The following is a 21,237-nucleotide window of genomic DNA, read 5'->3' as shown; positions in this document are numbered from 1 at the left end:
GCACAAAGTTCAGGGTGTCCCATTATCTGTAATATGTGTCCCCAAGATAAGCAAGGGCAGTGGAATTGCAGCATCAAGCTGACTTTGCAGGAGTTGATGTGAAATGGTGGATCCAGAGTTCCTCAGATTGGGGAGCCCTTTCTGCAGCCTGTTCTGGGATGCTGGGGGGAGACAAGGAGGGGAAGGAAGAGGCTGGACTGCAGTAGCCACCACGTGGCACAATCTGTGCTCATAGCTGACATGACCAAGCAGCTCCAGTTGTGAGAGGTGCTGGAGGCCAGTGGAGACAGCATTTGCTAAAGAGCAGCCAGCACCATCAGTGCTCTGCCAGCAGAAGAAGGCTGATTAATCATTGACATATTATCTACCCAACAGACACCTACTCCTGGGTTGCCCATGTGTGACAGTGACTCTGCTGTTTGTTGGGAATTGTCAAACCTCTGCTGTGACATTGGGGAAATCTGTTTGCAGGATGCTTTCCCCTCCCCAAGCTGTATCTGTTCCATGACAAAGACAATCCCCTTTACTGTTTACATGCCACCAACATCACTTGGGACTACAATTCCATGACATAAGGCAGGCCTGACTTGGGATTGGAGCTGAGGTGTTGGGAAAAGGGACACTGAGAGCCAGTGTCCTTAATACAGGCAGTTACTGATTGTCCCCAAGTCCTGTTCAATCTATTTAAATTCTCTCTCTCTCTCTCCAAGTTCTTCCACAAGGTTCACTGTTTAATCCTAAACTGGGATGCCCTGTGGTATCTACTGCTGCTCTAGCTCTCTCAAGGGATAGCTGCTGTATTTCACTGATAATGAAGTCATCCCTTTGTATTGTTTTCTAATCTATTTAAACATATGAAAATTAAATAGTCTATTGTTCTAACTGCTTAACTATCTGCTTTGTTGGAAATGACTGATGTAGTCATACATCCATGTAAAAATATCCTGTGAACATGGATAAACACAAACTCTTCGAATCTGGCTGCAGATGCTGTTTCAAAAAAGCGTGTGTATTTTCTTGGTGTCTTTCTCACAGCTGTAAATCTTTAACTCTGTCAGCTGCATATTTCACAGTTATCCCAGCCTAGCTGGGAAGAAAGAGAGGAAAAAGAATAAGGAAATGTGAGTGTGCTTTGGATTTGTTCCCATGTTTATTTTGAGCCCCATTTTGTACCTGATATTAGGCTGCAAAATCACATTTTGATTTAGTACAGGAGGTAACAGAGACCCTGCTAAGATCCATCAGAAACAGGTCAGAAGTTCAAATGCAAAGCAGTGAGTTCTGGACTGCCTTATATTTAGAAAAGGTATTTACAAATCTCTAGTATTTAAAATGTTTTTAAGTTTTTAATGATATCTCAGACCTTCCCTTACAGCAGAGCAAACCCTGTGAACCTTAAGTTTAGCAGTTCATGTGTTAATTGCAAGCAGCAGTTTAATTGCTGATACATGTCAATAACAGGCACTTTGGCAAAGAGTATTTCAAATGTGTAGATAAAATTATTTGTGTGGAGCAGTCTGCCAAAGATAACAGTCAAACACCCAAATTAAACCACCAGACATTTGCAAAGAACCACAAGAAAACCTTTGCAGCTTGAATGTCCTACAAACCTGGGACAGGGGCCTCAGTCCCATTACCCAAGGCCAGTACCTGGGCAGGTTTGTCAAGGTGGATCCTCCCATTTGTGATTCAGCTGCAGACAGGGATATCCCACTGGGATTCATGCTCCAAAGAGCAGAAGAAACAGATGTTGGGGAAGCCAATAGAATTCATATGTTGCTCTATGCATGGTATGACCTCTACATGACCATCCAGTATCCATTTCTCTCCTGGAGACAAATGCTGCAAAGGATGGGAAATCTGGATTGTCTTTTCTTACCCGGCTTCCCACTCCAACCTTTCAAATCTGCTGCACTTGCAAAAAGAACTTGTGCAGACAATCAGCTTGTTTCTCCATTTCCCCCTTCTCAACTCTGATGAAGCACATCCCTCACTGTGTGGTGTGGAGAGGAGGCAGGATGGGTTTTTCCCACCACACATGCCTGCACAGATGCAGGCTTTTATAGCACACAGCATTTTAAAACCAGTCCTTTGTTTCTTAGGCTTCCATGTCTGAGTGGAAAAAAAGAATGCTTAGTGCTCAGTGCTTTATTAGATGTTAACCAAGGTTGTTACTATTTTTGTATTTCTTTTGTCCCAAGGTATAGCAGGAAGTCATCAAGTATATATGAAAACAAATCTGAGACATCAAATGTGGATGCATCAAACAATAAAAACAGGAATTCCAGTCCCAGCGCCAGACAAAAGAGAGGTAGGAGTTCTGACAGAGCTTTTGCTTCCAAAGGGTAATATTTTTATATTTGCACATATTTCTGGAGTTTGATGAGGATACTTTAAATCTATGTTGTTTTAACCCAACATCAAAAAACCAATGCTACAAAGCTGAATGACTGTACCATGAAAATTTGTGAGCACCAAAAGGCATTACCAGTTTTGGGATTTAAGTCTGAATTTTGATGCTTTATAGTGCTCTGTATACAACTTGTGTTGTTTAAAAATAGAACTTAGGGGACAATAGCATATGTGTTTTAACCTTCTGCATCCTGGTGAAGTTGATTTCTAGACATATTTAATTTAAATTTTTTTTCTACAGGCTTTGCTAACTGATTTCTTTGTTTAAGTCAAGGAGAGTGTTTTACCTCCTCTGTGTATATCAGTTCTCCTCAGGTGTACAGTAAATAAACCCACAGGCAGTCACAGAAAGTCCCTCTATTATTTGAGGCCATAAGTACAATAGATCTTCTATAAAACAGAACTTAAACACTATAAAGAAACTGAATCTCATCTGACAGCAGGAAGAGAAAATCCTTTGACAGCAGTTTCTCTTTTAGGCAGTATTTCTTAATGTTGAACAAAGAATTTTCTATGAATATGAGAAAAGAAAATTGTGAGGTCTTAAGAGATTAATGCCCAAATGAGGCATAAAGTAACAGCCCCTTTTTAAATAAAGATATTTAAAAAGAAATTGGAATATCTCTCTTGGAAAAATAGGCTATTCACTAAAAGATTTTTAATTGCATTAGGTTTCCATGCTGGGAAAAAAGTTATGGGTTCTTCATTAAAAAACCCAATCTTAAAATTTTGTTTCAGTAAAATTTTATTTTTAAAACATTTAGACTTTTTTCCTAATTCAAAAAGCAGAAAAGTAGCTTTTCCTTTTAAATTGAGAAACTCTTAAAAAAAAAAAAATCCAGGAAGATTACTGATGTTTTCTAACTGTCCAGCTTACTCAAGAGTGTGGGAACGGGGCTCACATTCCGTGCTGATTGTCATTCTTCTGTCTTCTGCTTTCCCATGAGCAGATCCTCAGGGCTCTGGCTGGGATCCCACTGGCTCAGCCCAGAGCATCCTCATCCTCGGGTGGGTGGCTCTTCTGCAGGGCTGGCAGTGAGTCCATTCTTGGTTGGTGATTCGGGTGTCCTGTGCATCCTGAGCTGCAAACCTCGCTCTGCAGAGCCAGCAAAATGCTCTCCAGCATCTCTAGATGTCCCACCAAAACTCGAGTTTGTGTCCCTGTGAGGCACTTACCGCTGGGGCTCTGCAGGGGGCTGAACTCAAAAATGTCCCAACACTCGGCACACAGCCTGGAGCTCTGCCAAAACTGTCCCTTTTGTGCCACCTACTGCCTGGAAAATGCTTCCAGTATCAGCGTAGTTAATGTGAACACAGATTATTTTAAAATACTGGGGAGTTTCTGTAGTACAGAAGGGGAGGGTACTATTACAAGCTATTTCAGTTTTGTTATTCTTGTTGACAAGTGCCTGTGGCAGAGTTTTCTCATGTAAACCAGTGTTTTGTGTGGACCTGACTGGTGGAGTCCCTGCCTTGAAATAAAACGGGAGCAAATCTTGCAGGAACCTGTGGGGACCTGCTCAAAGCAGGGTCAGCTGCAGCAAGCTGCTCACAGCCATGTCCATTTGAGTTCTGAACAGCTCCAAGGACAGTGACTCCATAATTTGCCATGGGGACACTGTCCTAGGTTTATCCCCTTTCACAGTAAAAAGGCTTTTTCACATTTTAAAATGGAATTTCCCATATTTCAATTTGTGCCCGTTGCCTCTCTCATGCTTTCACTGGGCTCCACTGAGAAGCATCTGCTCCATCTTCTTTATTTTGTAAGATCCTCCTGAGCCTGTTGTTCTCCAGGCTGTGCAATCACAGCTCTTTCAATCTCTCCTCATGTCAGCTACTGCAATCCCTTAATGATCTTCATGGCCTTTCACTGGATTTTCACTGGAGTATGCCCATGTCCTGAGGAGCCCAGGACAGGACAGCACTGCAGGAGGGTCTCTCTTGTGCTGAGACAAGGGGGAACATCATCTGCTGGCACAGCTCTGCCTAATGCAGCCCAGGATGCTGTTGGCTTCCTGTGCCACAAGTATGCATTGCAGGTCTCATTCATCCTGCTGCCCATCAGGACCTGGTTCTTATTATCTTTGGAAATAATTTCCAGGGTTATTTGGTATACCTGCAGAATGAAGGAAAAGGTTTGAATTACTCAGGTGGAGACAACATGACTTTAGAGACCAGTATCTAATGCTTTGTGGGCTGAGAGGCTGTGGGGACTTGTGAAATGCAAAGGGGTCCCTCAGTGAAGTGATTCAATTGCAGAGCTGAAGAACTAACACAGGAACCCACCCCTCTGCACAGGCACTGCTGTACTCCCTGTGGGACTCTCTGATAATTAAATGCTCTGGATTTTCTTGCCCTAAGAAAACAGAATGTAAATATATTTTATATACCAGTTTTTGAATTCTTTATAAGCTACAGTATCTGTTCAAAGATTGCCTGGCAGTGGGAGCAGCCATGGCAGGGAATGGCCAACACAGACTGAAAGCCAAAGGCAGCCCCACAGCTGAACCCACTGCTTGGGAGCAGCTCCTCACCAGGTGCACCTGCCTGGCCAGAGCTGGCACTGGGTAGAAGGAGCTGAACCAGAGTGACATAATTCTTCTGTGTTGTTAAAATCTGTTCCTCTCACACCCACCTATGCATGCAGGCACCTCAGATCCTGGATTATCTTGGCTGCAAATCAGGAAGTGATGGGATGCACTTTCCTTTGGAAGCACAGCTTGTCTGTCAGTGTGGATTCACTGTCTCTTTGTGTTCCCTTTGTACTTTTGGTCTTCATTTGTCCCTCTAAAGTTTTTCATGTGACAGTATATGAACTAAAGAGGAGGAAAATCTATTGGTTAAATCCCAAGGCTCAGAACCAGGTACCCAACACATGTTTTTTCTCCTGCTCCTTTGCCATAAACCTTCTGGGTGTTATCTACCCACACCAAGAAAGGAGCAGATGGAGGATTTGGCAGGAATGTGTGGATCTGTGGGTTTGATCTAGGTCCTGTTTCCTGCAATGTGAGTAACTGAGTATCTTTCAAGCCCAGAGCCTCAGGACCTCGATCCATCTGTGACAGATCTCTGCAGAGGCAGCTGTCAGACAGCATGGCTGATTATTCATGCAGGAGCCTGGCATGTGAGCTTTGCTGGCATGGCATCCTTACATCCCAGCAAATCAGGAGATCATTTGCATGACTCTGCCAGCTTCAGAGGCTTTAGAAAAGCTTCAGCAGGTAAGGCTGAAGGTGTACCAGCCACAGGGCTGGTGAGGGCAGACTCTTCAGTGCCAGTGCTGGATTGCAGAAGAGGGATTGCTCCCAGCACTTGCATGTCCTGCACTGCAAGGCTTCTTCTCTTACTTCTCCAACACCTTGCTGTTCCAACCAATGATGATAACAGAAGGCGCTAGCTTGCTGCTAAGTTGTATTTTCTTTTGATGAGAGCTACCTCCCTTCACCTGTTATTCTTTGGTTTTGTTTTGTTGTTGTTCTCCATTGAAACTCAGTGAGCCAAACTCAACCCAGGGGCTCTGTTTGGTTCCGCTGGTTTATTCACCCTGACCTCATGTCACCTTTTTAATTGATTAGCTCTTGCTCAGGCTTGAACTGAATCAAAATTTATTGATTTCTTTTTAGTTGTCATCCAGTGCTAACCTTTCCTTTCCCATAAGCTGAACAGCTGTCCCTTCCTTCCTTATTTCTCTTCCCTCTCCCTCTCTCTCCTAGTTGATGCTTCCAGCAGCCTTAACCTTGAGCGCACAGCGCTTGCTAGAAAGCGATTCACATTGCAAGGTCTTTCCAACCGCAGAGCTCCACCCAAAGGTAAAATCACCAATGCAGCATTTGGTCTCAGGCCATCTGTCTCCTGCACTCCCACAATGTTCTCTCCATCCCATGGTGCCATCCATCATCCTTTCCTAAAGTGCTGCTGCATCTCACCCAAATGCTCCTTCCTGGTGCACACAAGTGGCTCCTCTGCTCAAAGACACCGTCACCAAAAATTGCTCCCACAGCAGCATTGGCAAGACAACCTCTGGGTTGGCTGGTTGGGTCTTTTAATGGTGCAAAGTGCAAATAACATTTGTTTCCAGTTTCTCTCAAGGGTCCAAGTGTGAACTGGTTTTAAATGGTCAATGGAACTTCTTTCAGCAGCTTACAGGCTTGAAGAAAAAGAGTATCATATCTGTTGTGCTACATGAGATTTTCATGTGTAAAATCATTCATTGGTTGGATGTCGTTTTTTCAAATATTGTTCAGTTGTGGTCTAGTGGGGAATCAGAATTCAGGAGATCTGGGCTTTTATTCCACTTAATTATGTTATATGACACCATAAAATGCTGTGTCTTGAGAAATTGTGCATAAATGTTTAGTAGATATCCATGAATAGAGAGCATTGCAAGTTCCTGTGACAGCTGTACAAAGAAGAGACTTTAGAAGAGAAAAAAAAAAAAGCAATGTGAATAGAAATTTAATTGAATGACTACTTACAAGCACTTTCTGAAAAGATACTGTAATTACTCCCTTTATTGTTTTTGTGTGGCTTTTCTCCTGTTCTGATAAATAGTATTTCCTCTGTGAGACAAAGGGTTAGTATGCAGTGATGGAGAGGGTGAACATCAAAGGAGGAAGAACCAAGATGAAAACATAAAAGCAGAAATAAAGAAGCATTAAATTATAATGTGATAAAGTAGATAAGAATGTACCAAGAGTCATCACTACTGTAAGATTCTGGCTACAAGATTAAGGCTGCATGTAGTAGCGAGATCCAAGATGGACAAACAAAGTTGAATGTCTGAATATAAAAATAAGTGGATTTTAGATCTTGTGACTCAGGAAAATCAATGACAAAACACAGAATTCAGAAATAATGCTGTAATTTTTGCTAGTCTAGATTTACAATTTTGTTTGGGGCCTCTTTTACTTTTTAATCTGAGTTTTTCTTGTCATATGAAATGTCTTGCCTTGTATTCAGTGTTCCAGGCAGTGAAGCACAGCCCAGAAGAGCTCGTAACCCCTCAGCTGTAGGTGCTCTGAGTTCAAAGCCTTGCTGGGTCTGGTTACTTGAGATTCCTGTGGAATACCTCTTGCACAATGTCCTGTTTCACTTTGTGGTGCTGACCTGCTCCTGCCCAGAGGGAGCTGCTGGCAGACAGGCCGGCTGGCCGTGGTCATGGCCATAGGCAAAGCCTCTCAGCACTGCAGGGCTGGCTGCTGAGGCAGGCTGGAAGATGGGAGAAAGGAACAGGGAAGTGTGTGCCATCAGCTTGTCCTGCTCCTCAAGACTTTGTCTAAAGGTTTTTGTAACTGGCCATGGTGAAGGATGGTGTGTTAAGCTGAGCATACTTTGGTTCAGACCTGCTGTGTCTGCTCCTGTCCAGAGCATATAAAAAGGAAGATCTGAACAATATAATACCCCAACTAACTAGGGTAAAAACAAGATTGGGTATCAACTGGCAGTGGAGCATGGATACTCAGAGAAATGCTAAACTGTCTGCCTAGGCTGGATATGACAGGCTGGAAAATGTTGTATATGATCACTTTGGTGTTTTAGTCAAAGAAATGCTGATGTCTGGAGAAGAAACTTTGGCATCCTGCACTCCATCAGTGCAGAGATCCCTGGGGCAGCCATCCCAGAGCTGGCACTGAAGTGTATCCAAGGCCACACTCAAAGCACCCTGCATCTCCCCACCCCTGGGTCAGCATTAGCCATCCTGGTTTGCAGAGCCAAGTTCATATTCCCTGGGGTGGGCACAACTCCAGCACATCTCATAGTGAAATGTGGGGAAGCTGTGTCTTTACTCCTGAGCAGACTTAGAGAAAAGGCAGGATGCTAAATAAGGAAACAAAAAACCACTATGTAGCCTTCACTTTCTCCGAGCTGGTTTGCACTGGTAAAGATGGAAGCTTGGAGAATATTTTCAGACATTCACACATTCAAATTTTAGAAATGACAAATGTGAACTCCAAACCATTCATGCTTGTTTTCGGTGTATTTCAGGTCAGTCATCACAGAACAACAGTTCAGTGTCTAAAATGATCCAAACCTCATGCATAGATGCACACCCCATTCCAGCCATCATGCTCATTTATTTCTCTGTGTTTTGTTGCTGTACTTGGACACTAGTTGGTTGCTAAAATAATAATTGGCATGGCTCTTTTCTGAAATATTAAAATTAGTGCAATTAGAATTGCTTTGAAAATATGTTCATAATAACACTTTCTGTGCTTTTCACCTTGTTGAGGGTATTTTTTCTCTCTGTTTTAGAGGAGCAACGTTTCATTTCTTTACCCTTTTCCAGCTGCTGCTTTGCTTTGAACATCTTTTACCCTCAGTGCTTATTAACCTCTAACCCTGCCCTGCATTGCATCTGTCTGTTCTCCCAGATCCAGAGTCTAAGGACAGAGAAGTTACCCGTCGCTTTTCCCTAGCCTCCTCCATCAGCACCACAGTTAATGCTTCTGCTGTCACCAAAGGTACTGTCCTGCTGCTTGCTTAGCTCCCCCTCCCTGCCTGCTGCCTGGCACATTCACTGCCAAATGCTGCTCACAGAGTGAGCACCTCAGGCTCAGTTTTTACAAAGGCAGGAGGCTCCAGTAGAAGAAGAGTCAGCACCAGTGTAGCACCTGCAGGAAGGCAGGTCAGGACATTCGGAATGTGTATTGAGGTGTGCTGCCAGCACACAGAGTGACTCTTCCCAGTTTCTCCATTGTAGGCTTCAAAAAGTGTCCATGGAAATTGGATTAATTTTTGGCTGATGTGGGGTTAGGTTTCCAACTTCTCCCTAGTTTGGATTAACTGAGGTTCAATTGAAATTATTTCTGTTTCCTTAAAGCTCTTTAGGATTTCTGCTTTCAAGAAGGAGAGAATCTCCTCATTGCATAGCAGATATCAAGAAAGCCTGAAATCAAGTCAAAGCCAGAGGAGCAATAGATGCCAGTTTTAATCATGTTTAGCAATATCACTGTTACAATTAGAAACTATGTTTGCAGGGAGATTTTCCAAAGTGCAAAGGAGCTGGGTGCTTAGTGCACTGAACTCCAAGCAGTTTGTGTGGGAGCTTATGGAAGTTTTATTTATATGCTTTATTTAGCTTTAGAAAAGGCACTTACAAAATATAAGTTACTGTACCAGTGCCTAGATTTAAACTCAAAAGCAACCCATGCATTTAGGCAAGTTGATTGTGTTGAAAATCAGTAGCATTGTGGGCACATGTCCTACATGTCAGGGATAATTTTGACAATACAACATATGGTTTTACATGGAATTCTGAATATGCCACCTTTTGGCAGTTCCTGGAATGGACTGGAGGAACTGATTTGCAAGGTTAAGATTTTCAGGGCAATTCACAAATCAAAATAGAAGGCAAAATGACAGAGTTAATTTGTATAAAAATCGTAGCTCTATACTTGTCAGGAAGAAAGTTGCTGAGTATCTGTTGCCTTCTGAACAGCTGTGAAGGAGATGAGCCACATCCTTGGCTGTAATGAGGCTGCCAGGGGATGAGGGCATAGTGGGGTTGATGGGCAGTGGAAGGATGTGATAGTCTCACTACTACAAATGTTTCTTTGACAGCACCTTTAGACCACAGCACTAGAACATCCTCACATGGAAGTGATGGGCATAGCACATGAGAAGAGGTTATTACAGCTTTTTGCCCTTAGCAACATCTCAGAAATACATGATCAGTTGCTAAATTATGGGAAGACTGAGTTATTTCCTAATAATTATTTTCAAAGCTGGGGAACAGAATGAATCACATCTCTACAAAGAAAACGGGCAACAAGGGTTGTTCTTTAGTGTGGTTTATCAAAGACAGCATGTGTGAATTGCAATGAAAGTCAAAATTTGTTACAGTTTCATATCAGAAAGTTCTATCCTAGAATCCTGTCTGCCAAAAGACTGTTGGCAATCTCTTGGGATACTGAGAAAGCGACTTCTGCAATGATTTTCAAAGCTAGAAAACAGAATCAGTGCTTTTCAATTAAGTGTTTTAGTTACAGCATCTGCTATAAGAAAATATTTCAGATGACAAAAGAACTGAAGCCTGAGTCTTGTCTCAGCACCAGCCCAGATGCAGACCTAGCCAGGGTGTTGTGGTCATCACTTCTGAGGCTGCAGCTGCTGCTGCTGTGCCTGATCCTCACTCCTGGCAGTTCAGCTCCCCCCACATCTGCAGTCGGGGCACAGGAGAGGCGCTGCACATGGACCTGTGGCTGGTGTCCCCCACTTCTGTGGGTCAAAAGTGTTGGCTTTGTGGGCTGTGCCCTGCCAGCCTCACGGCTGAAGGCGGGCGCTGCGGGTCTGGCTGCATTAATGCCATCTCCTGGGCAAGAGTGAGACGGAACCTCTGCGACACCTGAAGGGAAGCAGATTCTTCTGCTGTGATGTCTCAATGTCTTTTGACAAAAGGGGTCTGTTCCCCTTCACAGAAGTGTGTGTCTTCACCACCTAGAACCCAGGGGTTGGTCTTTCTTCTGGGTAAAATTAAAAGTGTTAGGTAGTTAGTGTTTTCAGGTGCTAGGAAAGCAAGTTTCTCCTTTAACAATATTTACAGCCTTGTGACTCTATGAACTCCACACAGGTCCCCTTGTTCCTGCAGTTAAAGTCAAGAGACATGAAATAAAGAGTGACCCAACTCCCCTGGGGTTTGAAGGTAGGAGTATTTCCATCCTGCATGAAAACCTTGTTTGATATCACTCACTGAATTCACATTTCATCACAGCTGGTGGGTGACACTGGAGTTCATTAGAGAGCTGGGGTCAGTTTATCTGCATAACTGGGATAAAGACAGCTTGTTACTCTCTTGCCTGTCCCCTGCACTCATATTCACCTAGGCATGGGCCTAAATTAAACCCCCAGTTCTCAGCCTGTTTTGGGAAGTAAAGCTCTAGGCTGTTACCTGGATCTGGATTTTCTGCCTGGCTCTGCCTCCCTCCACAGGGAGAAGCAGCAGGGAGCCAAGGGGCTACTTTTCATCTTCACCTGCAGTCTGGCCACTTGCATCCCTCTTCCCTTGTTGGTGTCTACTCTTGATGAGAGAAGCAGGAGCCATGTGCATGAAGACTACAGGGGAGGCTAGACTGTGCATTAATAGCCATTTCAGGTGCAGTGTTTCATTTCAGACAAGCAGATTTTCCACCAATCTGTTGCAGCAGATTCATAAATTACTGTTTAATAAACAGTACCAAAGAGTTAAATTGGGATGCTGTTCCTCAGCCACTGGAAGATCATCAACTTCCATTGTCAGCCTTCCCCTTCTCCTGACCATTTGCCTTAGGGGGACACAAGGAGCCAGGTACCTCTGCTGCAGGACAGGCAGGAGAGAGATGTGGGCTGAATACTCCTTTCATTGTGTTGTTCTGCACAAAAACTTGGTAGGAAGAGCCAGTGAACAGGTCAGTGATGGAACTGGTGAAATATCAGAGCTATCTCCCATGGCACTCCCAGCAGAAGAGGAACAGAGAAGTTGGAAGAAACAATTCAGAGACAGCAAAAGTAGTTTTGCTGTTTGCAGAATATTTCCTTCTGCCAGTGACTCCTGGCACTTGGTTTAGAACCATCCTGGCACCCAGCACCAGAGTTTCCCAAAGTGTGGGGTTTATGCCTTGCTTTCCTCACTGGCAGATGCCCTGATCTCAGCATCCCCTGTGGCTGCAGGGGCAGGGGGGATTTCAAGGTGCAAGAACTATCTGCAGCATAGAACTGACTTGCTCCTCACAGGTTAAAAACAAGGTACTGCTGCACAGCATCCCTCACCAGATTGAGTATCATTAAGTAGGAAACAATGAACATTATCACCCCTTTACCAGAAGATATTGCTGCTATTGCCAGGGCTCTGACTGAGGTAATAATACAAGGGATTCCCCCCCAAAATTCTGTTGCATTCATCAGGGGTGAAATAATTAATTTCTGGTCTCCCTGGTCCCCTTTTGCTGCTGTATAGATTAGGATCAAAAGCATAAATTATCACCTACAAAATTATTTGAAAAGCTGCAAGGAAAATATGTTAAAAATGGGTAAGGAAACTGTAATGAAATAGAACACTGCACTATTCACTCAGCAACTGTCTTCCTTAATTAACATCAATGCTTCTGTTTGATTCATTTCGCTGTTCTCTGTCCTTCTCAGACTTACAGTTTTTCTGTGGAATGCTGCTGTCCTTTCACTCATTTGTGCTGGTCATGTGTCTCCTCTTTTATAACTGTTGGACCCCAGTCCACCTGTTTGTTAAAGAGACTGTCAGTTGCAGAGGTGATGCAGGAATTCACTTTGTACTGGTTGTCTGGTCACTATTTCACCTTGAAGACACAAATTGTACTTCCTGTCACAGATGCTTTTGAGAACACCATTTTGGCCCAGACTAAATGTAATGCTGGTTCCACCACGAGGTCCGTACCTAGATCTGCTTCACAGACAGGTAAACAAAATTAAACTATTAGTAAACTCAATTTGAGAGTGCAACTAAATTTATGATAATATTTACTCTCTTTATTATAAGGAGAGTTTTCTCTTTTGGTGAATATTATTTCCCATCACAACAATGAAAGAAAAAGCTTGGATCACTAGCTTAGAAACAATGCCCCAGATTCTGGTTTTCTGAGGTCAGGCTGAAAATAATTATTTTAATTGAAAGCAAGAGAGCTCAGAATTTGATCTGTCGTATTTTATAAGAATTAAGCATAAAAACCAAGCTGTTTCTTAGTCTCTGAAATTAGAATAGGGATTTGTATGGAAGGGGGAGGCTGATGCATGTATTTGTAAGGAATTCTTGCTGGTGAGGTTTCTAAATGACAGTGGCAAAAGACTGTGGAAGCTTTGTCTAATGGAATAGAGGGTTATCTTTTTCTCTTGGTGTTTGTAGTCCAGCCTGTGAATTTGAACTAAAATTGCAGTAGCAGTTTGAAGTTAATTATAATCAGAGTATTCTTGTATGTTTAGACCTTTGCTAGTATTGCTGGTGTGAATAAACTGGTACAGGACAGTGTCACTTCAGAGGCTGGTTTGCATCTTTAAAAGCACAGATGATGAGACCATACCTGTGGGGCGATAGCTGGGGATGCAGCTGTGCTGGAAGAAGGTCCCTGTGTCCCTTGTATCTGGGCTGCAGCTGTTGGAGCAGACAGTCCCTGGGTGGCAGAAGGGGCTGCAGAGCTGCATGCTCGTGTGTTACACGAACCAGTGCAGGGAGGATGTGCATGGGGAGGGATTAAATAAACCGGTTAATAAACTTATTTCTCCCAGATCAGGTCACTTTTCTGTTTACTGCCTGAACTGCCTGGCTTGCATTTTGTATTGTCTCAGGCCAGGGTTTGGTGTGGGTTGAGAGTGCTGGGATGTGCATAATCCCACTGTGTGAGCATCTGTCTCCATGCCTTGTGGCCAGAGCTTCACCTTGTTTTTTTTTTTAAAGAGAGCAGAGGCCCACAGGATGTAAAGAATTTGGTTCAGCATCTGTTCAGCCCAAGTCCCTGTGAATCAGCTAATGCCCAGCAGGTACACTAATTAGGAAGGCAATGGTAAATTGACTGACTCCATTCAGCTTGTATCTGTCAGGGCTGCAGAAACATTTGGCAGATGCAAGGTCTATTTCCTCTGAGCTGAACTGCAGTTATCCCCATCCCCACCAGAAAAGGGACAGGCATCAAGTGTAGGAAAGTGCAGATGATGCTTGCCATCTGCACAAAAGAGCCTGAGCTACTTTTGCACCATGGGAGCCTCAGGCAGACAGGTCTTATAAGGCTCAGTCTCAGTTTCCCTCAGGACACATCCTACGGACATGCCTTTCTAGGTGAAGAGAGGCTGGCTTTTGAGCTTGGGCTGGAAATCTCTCACTGAGTCCATTCCACTGGATTGGGATGGTTCTGGTGAAAATCATGCAGTAAGACAGGTAACAGCACAAATATGATTGAGATCTCTCCTGACACCCCCCCCCCCCCCCGGTTGTCTTTGTGCCTTGCTGTTTACTCTGTCCCTTCCCTGCACTTGCAGCCTGCTCCAGGGTATAGGCTTGTAATTGCTCAGGTGGTATTATCACTTTAGGGTGAGATGGAGATAAGAAGTCAACCAAAATTCCATGGCTTTGTACTTAAACATATGGAGGTAAGCTGAAAACTGAATCATCATGGCCCTCTGAAAGTCATGTCAGCACAAGTTATCATTTGCTCTGCAGGAAGATTCCTGGTCCTTGTTTTTTGTACCTCCTGAGCTGAGGGGATTGAGCAATGCTGAGCACTGGGAGTATCCATGGGTGTGAACACTGCAGTCACACACGCTGCTCTCACACCAGGCACAGTGAGTGGTGCAGGCTTTTAGAGACAGAGTAATGGCTGTGACATAATTTTTATGGCAAAGCCATGGAATAAGCTATAAAAAAGTACCAGCAATTCGGTAAGTGGAAGACTGGGAAGTGGACCTGTGACATTTATTTTACAGACTGGTTCTCAAAGAGGCTAATGTCTGATAGTTAACTCTTTCTGGCTTATGTATTTTGAAAAGGTTGGCCCAGCAGACAAATGCCTTCTCTAGACACATTTGAAGATTTTGAAGCCATCCCTTCCAGCATGGATGAACTCTCCAACTCTTCTGATTTGGAGGAAGAGACCAACCCTAACAATGTAATTGCTTTTTACACTGCCCTTTCCCAGCACAACTTCCTTCTCTTTAAGGATCACAATGTAACCTGCAAAGTTTGGGTTCATACCAGCCTTAAATCCATGGGTGTGTAGGAATACAGAAGATGGAAATTTGATCTGGGGTGTTGGAAGATTATTACAAGACTTTTGTTGATCAGGATGAGGATCATAAAAAGTCACCCATATTTGTAACCTGTCACTTTGCCTGCTACAAAAGTGAGGGAAAACTCTGAGTCTTTAAAAAAAAATAATTTCAGACTTTTCCAGATAACTTCATCTGCTGTCACACACACAATTTTTATATCAGAATAATGGCTGGTGGGTTAAGCCTAAAGTCTAAATGCAGAGAACAGGTCTATCCAAATTTTGATTAATATTTAACCTGGACATGATAAAAAACATTTGCCTACAGAAGAAATCTCTGCCAGCTTGAAATGCCTAATTCAGTATTTAGCTAAAATCTCTTGCAGAGTGCTCTTTCATCCATAGTGATTGTATTTCTGGTGCCTTGTTTCATTCATTTTAGGGGAGCAATCTCTTCCGGGTCGAAGGCAGTTTTGACAGCTGTTTCCCAGATTCTCTTACTCTCGAGGATGGAGATCTAGTGCAGTTTGTGCAGGAAGGAGAGAATGGTCAATGGTGAGTATGGCAGAGAGACAGAACTGGACAGCTAGAACAGCCAGAACCTCCTGGAAAAGATGGAAATAGAGGTTATTATGGAACAGTTTTTTAAATTGAAAGAGTGATAAAGTTCTGGAATGGTCTGCCCAGGGACGTGGTGGAGTCACCATCCCTGGATGTGTTTAAAAAAAGACTGGATGTGGCCCTCAGTGCATGGTTTAGTTGAGGTGTTAGGGCTGGGTTGGACCTGATGGTCTTGAAGGTCTCTTCCAACCTGTCATTCTGTGATTCTGTGTGGATACCTGTAGGACTGCCCTGGGTCCTCTGCCTTCTTCCATAGTTGAGGAAATAATAGCCTAAACATGCACCTCTAAGAAACACAACCCAGGAAAGGGCAATGTAGGAAAATTCACTGATTGTTCTCTGAGTTTCAGGTTAGTGAAGAAACTGGTCTCTGAGAAAAGCGACTGGGTTCCCTCCAGCATATTGCAGCCAGCAGAGGGGGACAGTAACAACACAATGAAGAGCAGCAATGCAGGTAATAGAGAAAATGTGTTACTGGTTTGGTGGTATTTTTTTTTCTCCATACTGAAAAAGAATGTGATAGTAAAAAAAAAAAAAGGGGTAAAAAGTGCACTTCTGTATTGAAGTACTCACCTGAGTGCATGTCTGTGCTGCAGTCTCTGGTGACATGGCTGAGCAAACCTGAAATTTGGTGCCTGGGTGTCAGAGCTAGTCAGGCACAGCAGCTTTCCTTGTCCTGGCTTAATTGTTTTCCCCTTTCTGAGCAGAATTTGAATCTCCCATCCTACTTCTATGGCTATCAGTACTCAGGCTGGCTTCTTTACAGCGGGCCCAAGTGTCTCATACACAGGGTGTGCCTGCAAGACAGCTTTGATCCTGGCATGGATAGACTTTGGATGGAGACCAGCATCAGGGCTGTGCTTCTGGCCTAGGTTTGAAAATATTAAAATTTCATGAACCATTACTGCCTTCATCATATTTCACAGCTGGCTCTAAAAGCTGCAGGAAGGGCTGCTCTGGCAAGATTTCAGCCAAATCAGTACTAAAAGCCATCCGGTCACAGCTTTGGTTCTGACCTAACGCCCAAACAGGTTGCACTGGAAAAGCTGAATCTGGGCAACTCTGCAGATCAAAGGTTTACAATTCTAGACTAATATTTGTCCATCCTTAAATATAATTTACCAAAATGTGTCCTGCTTTTCTGCTAGTAGCAGAAGAAAGCAAAATCTGGGACAGCCATTTCCTGGGGATCTGCAATGGAAAGATACCAGCACTTTATTCTGAGTTACTGATCTCTTCTGATTTTTTTGGTCAGTTGGTTTAAATGGAGGTTGGTTTAAATTCTTTGCTGTGATGTAAATGGAGTTCATCTCCACAGCAGGTCAGTTCTCTCCTCACCTGCCCAATGATGGCTCTCATTTCACTGGCATGTCCAGTGCTTCAAAATAAAAACAAAGCCAGGCACACATTACAGTTACACACCAGAAAAGCCTCCCTTGCCTTATGTGAAGGAATTAGGAGAGCAGGAGAATTTTATATTTTATTTTATTCCAGGCTTTTAACAAAGAACCTCAAGACTGTAGATGAAAAACCCTGTAGACATATTGTAGTGACAATGCCCATGTCCTCCTTTTCAGACACGTACAACGATTCCTGCAGCACAGCCTCAGTAGAGTCAGACACGAAGGAAAATGAGGTGGCCAAAAGTTTCCCAGCAGAACAGAGGGCTGGCAGCTGAACAGCAGGACCAGCCTTCCTCAGGACCCCGTCCACCTGTCTTTATCTTGGGTGGGCACTGGATCAAAGTTGCCTTTCTCACAAGCTCTGAGGTTCATAATTCACTAAAGTTTTATCAACATGAACAGATGAGAACTGTGCTGTCCACCTGGCAAGCTGGGAAAAAAAAAAAAACTTGAAAGGAGCATTAAACATCCAGAAAACATCAAACCTACCTTCAGTATTAGAGGAGAAAAATGCTTCTTGCATTGATTATCAAACTGTTTCAGAAGATGTGGCCTAAATTAGGCCAACAGCAGAGCTGAAGAGTCTCTATGCACGCACCTTTTGGCAACTTTGCTTGAGCACCACATCACTGCAGAGGGGCACGTGGTGGTTACGAGTCCTTGCTCCACCCTGGGGTCACCTGGAGGTTTTTCCATTTGCTTGCCTCTGGCTGTGCCTTCCCGGTCCTCCTTAATTCCAGCTGATACATCGTCACAAATGTGCCCTTTTTGCTGTCAGTCAACACCAAAAACACCCCACTTGAGGGTGGCTGTGGAAGGGAGACTTCTGGCTGGGACCATCAGAGAGGCTCCGTGCAGCAGTGACGTGACTCCTCTGCGGTGGCCCGGGAAGGCTCTGCTGCACACATTCCACACCTGGCACGGTGCAGGTGGCAGCTCCTGCCTGGGAGCTGCAGGGCTAAGCAGGGAAGTGAAGATGTGTAACAGCTACTGTGACAAAGAACACTTTGAACTCTTTTTACAGTCTAAGTCATTCCTCTGCCCCCTCTACAGTCTCTGGTTGCTGGATCACAACCCTTTGCATATGGTGCCGAGAATTCAGTTGAATGCCATTTACTGACACATGTTTGAGTAGACTGCATGCTTTCCTTGTGTGCTGGGCTATGAGTAGATACATTTCACCCCCCATTTGGAATATACTTAAGCATTGCAAATAGGCAGTGAGCATTAGATGCTCCGATGAGTGGATAAAGTGTTGTTGTTAAATACTTCTTTCCAGGACTGGATGAAAGGACTGTACCAAATCTCTGCCACATAAGGATGTAATGTATAATATAAAGTGATTACAGATGTTATGATTCCTATACAATCCATTAGCTCATTTAGAGCAGCTGTTAAGGCATGAAGGCATTTTGATGGTAATTGGGCCTTAGGTCCCACAAAAGCTGCTAGTACTTTGGTAAAGATAAATATTGAGTAAGAGTTGCAAACAGGCAAAGATCAGTCTGGTAAAAATGAACCCAGAAGAAGCTCAAGAGTGAGTGAGTGGCTTTCACTCTTAGGGATGTTTTGTTTAACCCTCAGACTAGTGGTGCTTTATGTAAATAACAAAGGGCACTAAAAGCACTAGAAATGGAGATAAAGCAAACCAAAACCCACTCTTTACTAAATGAGCCTCTGAGCAAAGCAGTAGGTGTGTGTATTGTTTCTGCTCTCACCTTCGCAGGGACTCGAATGTTTTCCTTTGTGTCTCAGTGGAAGCAAGTACCTTAGTGTGTGAGTCAGGACAGCTGTGGAGCAGGTAGATAGTCCTGTTTGAGAAAAAGCCTTGGACTAGGTAAAGGCTTAGTCAGATTTTTTTTTTTTTTTTGCCTATGAAGACTTACTGCTTGATTATAAGTTGCACTGTGGTGATTGATTCCCATGGCTCTTCTAATCCTCCATATCTAAACTGTGATTTTTGACATTTTCTGTTCAGGACTAAAGGACCTTTCTGGAAGCTATTTTTGTCCTACAGAGGTAGGAGCTTGCCTCTTTGAGTTGGTCATTTACCTCAAAAGTGACATGTAGGCTCTCAGGAACAGGAATCCTCTTAGTCTACTGTGGTTATCAGCATCTTGCAGGAAGAATTGATTCCTTTCAGTCCCCTAAGGAAATATGCAGTGACATTTTCTCATAGTGCAAATATTTATCCTCTCTCTAAAATGAGTTCATTCTGGTTTCTGTATTACTTTCAGTAATTTTTGCACAGGAACAGTGCTGCTGTCTACCCCTGCCCTGAGCATAGGAGAGGGAAGGGCTAGGGAGCTTTGATTGCACATTACTGAGTATAGTAAACTTTTGTGTGTGGGAAAGAGAGATAGGGAATGGTTACCCTGAGTGTATGAAACTGCCAAATTGAAGATTTGTGACATTGCTGATGGATGGAAGGACAAAGGATGGAAAGACAACCTTCTGGCTTTGCTGATGAGACAAAATGGGGTCTGATGGCTTTTTGAGTTTTTAAAATAGTATGCAGGACAGTCTTTTAATTAGTGTATTTCTGTCAAGCAAAGTGATAATTAAGGGAGTGACTCTCCATGTTCAGTCTAGAAGATGATTTGGTAAAGTCCAGCAAGACTAATGTGTATGTTAGGGTATGCTTATTCTGTCTGTAGGTCTTTGACACCATCCAATTCAGGTAGATGGACCTAAAAATCATAGATTTCAAATAAGGATTTCATTTCAGTGTTGTTTGGAGATGCTATAGTGACCATTTAGAAGTCATTTAAAAGTAATGGTTGTGACTAAGATTTGGCTGTAGAAGACACCAGATCCCAGGTAAATCTGTGCTGCTGCAGCCCTTGCTGCTGGCCCTGTGCCTGGCTGTGCTCCTGGGCCTGGGCTGGTCACACCTGCCCTCCAGGATGAGGGTTTGCTTGGGCTCTCCTCTCTCTGCTCTGTTGCTCTTCTGTAAAACTTCACATCCTCAAAAGTGCTCACTCAGGTGTGGGTGGGCTGCAGAGTCCTTCCCTGGCACCAATGGCGAACAGAGACGGGCAGTTGCATGACACACAAGTCTTGCTTTTAGCAAACCAGGCTAAAATAGAATCAGGCCTGATCCTCTCCTCTCACCTGGAACCCCACCAGGTGGAGAGCCAGACCAGTGCTCGTTGTCTTGAACTCAAACAGCTGCAGCCAAACCACATCTGAAATCTGGCTTTTCTTGCCAGCGACAGCAAAGCTCTGTGTGTGTCATGTTCTGGTCATGTGTGTGATGAGAAGCCATTTTATTATCTACGATTTTCTTAGACTCTTGATATTTCAAACAGGATTGGGTATGAGAAAGGCCATACACTTCCTTTCCAAAAATACTCAAAGACTTCAAATATATATATATGTGATTAGAAATATATAAGAATAATAAGAAAAAAGATCCAAAATGCATATTTCTTCTTGCAGCTGGACTGAAATAGCTGCTAATATTTCCTCTCCCCAGCTGAGAATTGGTACAGTTTGTTTTTCTTACATGATTTCCATGGTGTTGATAATGATGTATTTGTATATTGTGACTGATGAGAGATAATCAGACAGGGAAAGAGAACAGAATTACCTGTTCTTTTTTCCAGTCAATACAGAATGTATGAATTTATTACAAGAAAAAAAGTGTGCAAATGAACTTCCTGTAATTAGGCCATTCTGACCTGTGTAGAACCACACTTTGTTTGAAATTTATAAAAATTATAACTAGTAAAAAACCTTGTGGTTAATGTCTCTATATGAAGCAACAAGTAAAATGAGATTTTTTTTCTATTTGAAATAAATGAATTATCAGTTAAGGCACATTATCAGAGCTGAAAAAATTGACACATTTGTCCAATATAAGTTTAATTTGTTCAACACATGTGTCAAAAAGCAGAGTAGGTTTTTTTTCCTTTACCCATCCCCCTTAGTCATGTTCTGAATCACTGTTACTCTTAGGAGAGTGCAAAGCTTCACACAGACAGCTCAGAGGAAGTCGTAGATGATTTTATAATAGTTACTCCTGAGATATCTGCAAGCTTTTGGCTACCAGTGCTTATTAGGGAGTTCTAATTGATCCAAATACAAGTTGTGGG

The 21,237-nt window shown here is 43.2% G+C and overlaps 1 protein-coding gene across 1 annotated transcript in view; it reads left to right on the top strand.

The window, feature by feature from the left end:
- Positions 1-20,986, top strand: part of MCF2L2 (MCF.2 cell line derived transforming sequence-like 2) — a 137,418-nt gene extending 116,432 nt beyond the window's left edge. The window contains exons 26-34 of the mRNA XM_053951244.1: positions 2,202-2,311; positions 6,126-6,221; positions 8,784-8,873; positions 10,982-11,053; positions 12,731-12,817; positions 14,896-15,014; positions 15,559-15,671; positions 16,088-16,191; positions 17,315-20,986. Coding sequence (XP_053807219.1) covers positions 2,202-2,311; positions 6,126-6,221; positions 8,784-8,873; positions 10,982-11,053; positions 12,731-12,817; positions 14,896-15,014; positions 15,559-15,671; positions 16,088-16,191; positions 17,315-17,415 — 892 coding nt within the window. The 3' untranslated portion in view covers positions 17,416-20,986. The remainder of the gene's footprint in view (positions 1-2,201; positions 2,312-6,125; positions 6,222-8,783; positions 8,874-10,981; positions 11,054-12,730; positions 12,818-14,895; positions 15,015-15,558; positions 15,672-16,087; positions 16,192-17,314) is intronic.
- Positions 20,987-21,237: the final 251 nt, after the last annotated feature.

This window comes from Vidua chalybeata, chromosome 10, assembly GCF_026979565.1.
Source record: "Vidua chalybeata isolate OUT-0048 chromosome 10, bVidCha1 merged haplotype, whole genome shotgun sequence".
In the NCBI taxonomy this organism is placed as follows: domain Eukaryota; kingdom Metazoa; phylum Chordata; class Aves; order Passeriformes; family Viduidae; genus Vidua; species Vidua chalybeata.
Note: the sequence above shows the minus strand (reverse complement) of the source record. Positions and strands in the feature narration are given on the sequence as shown.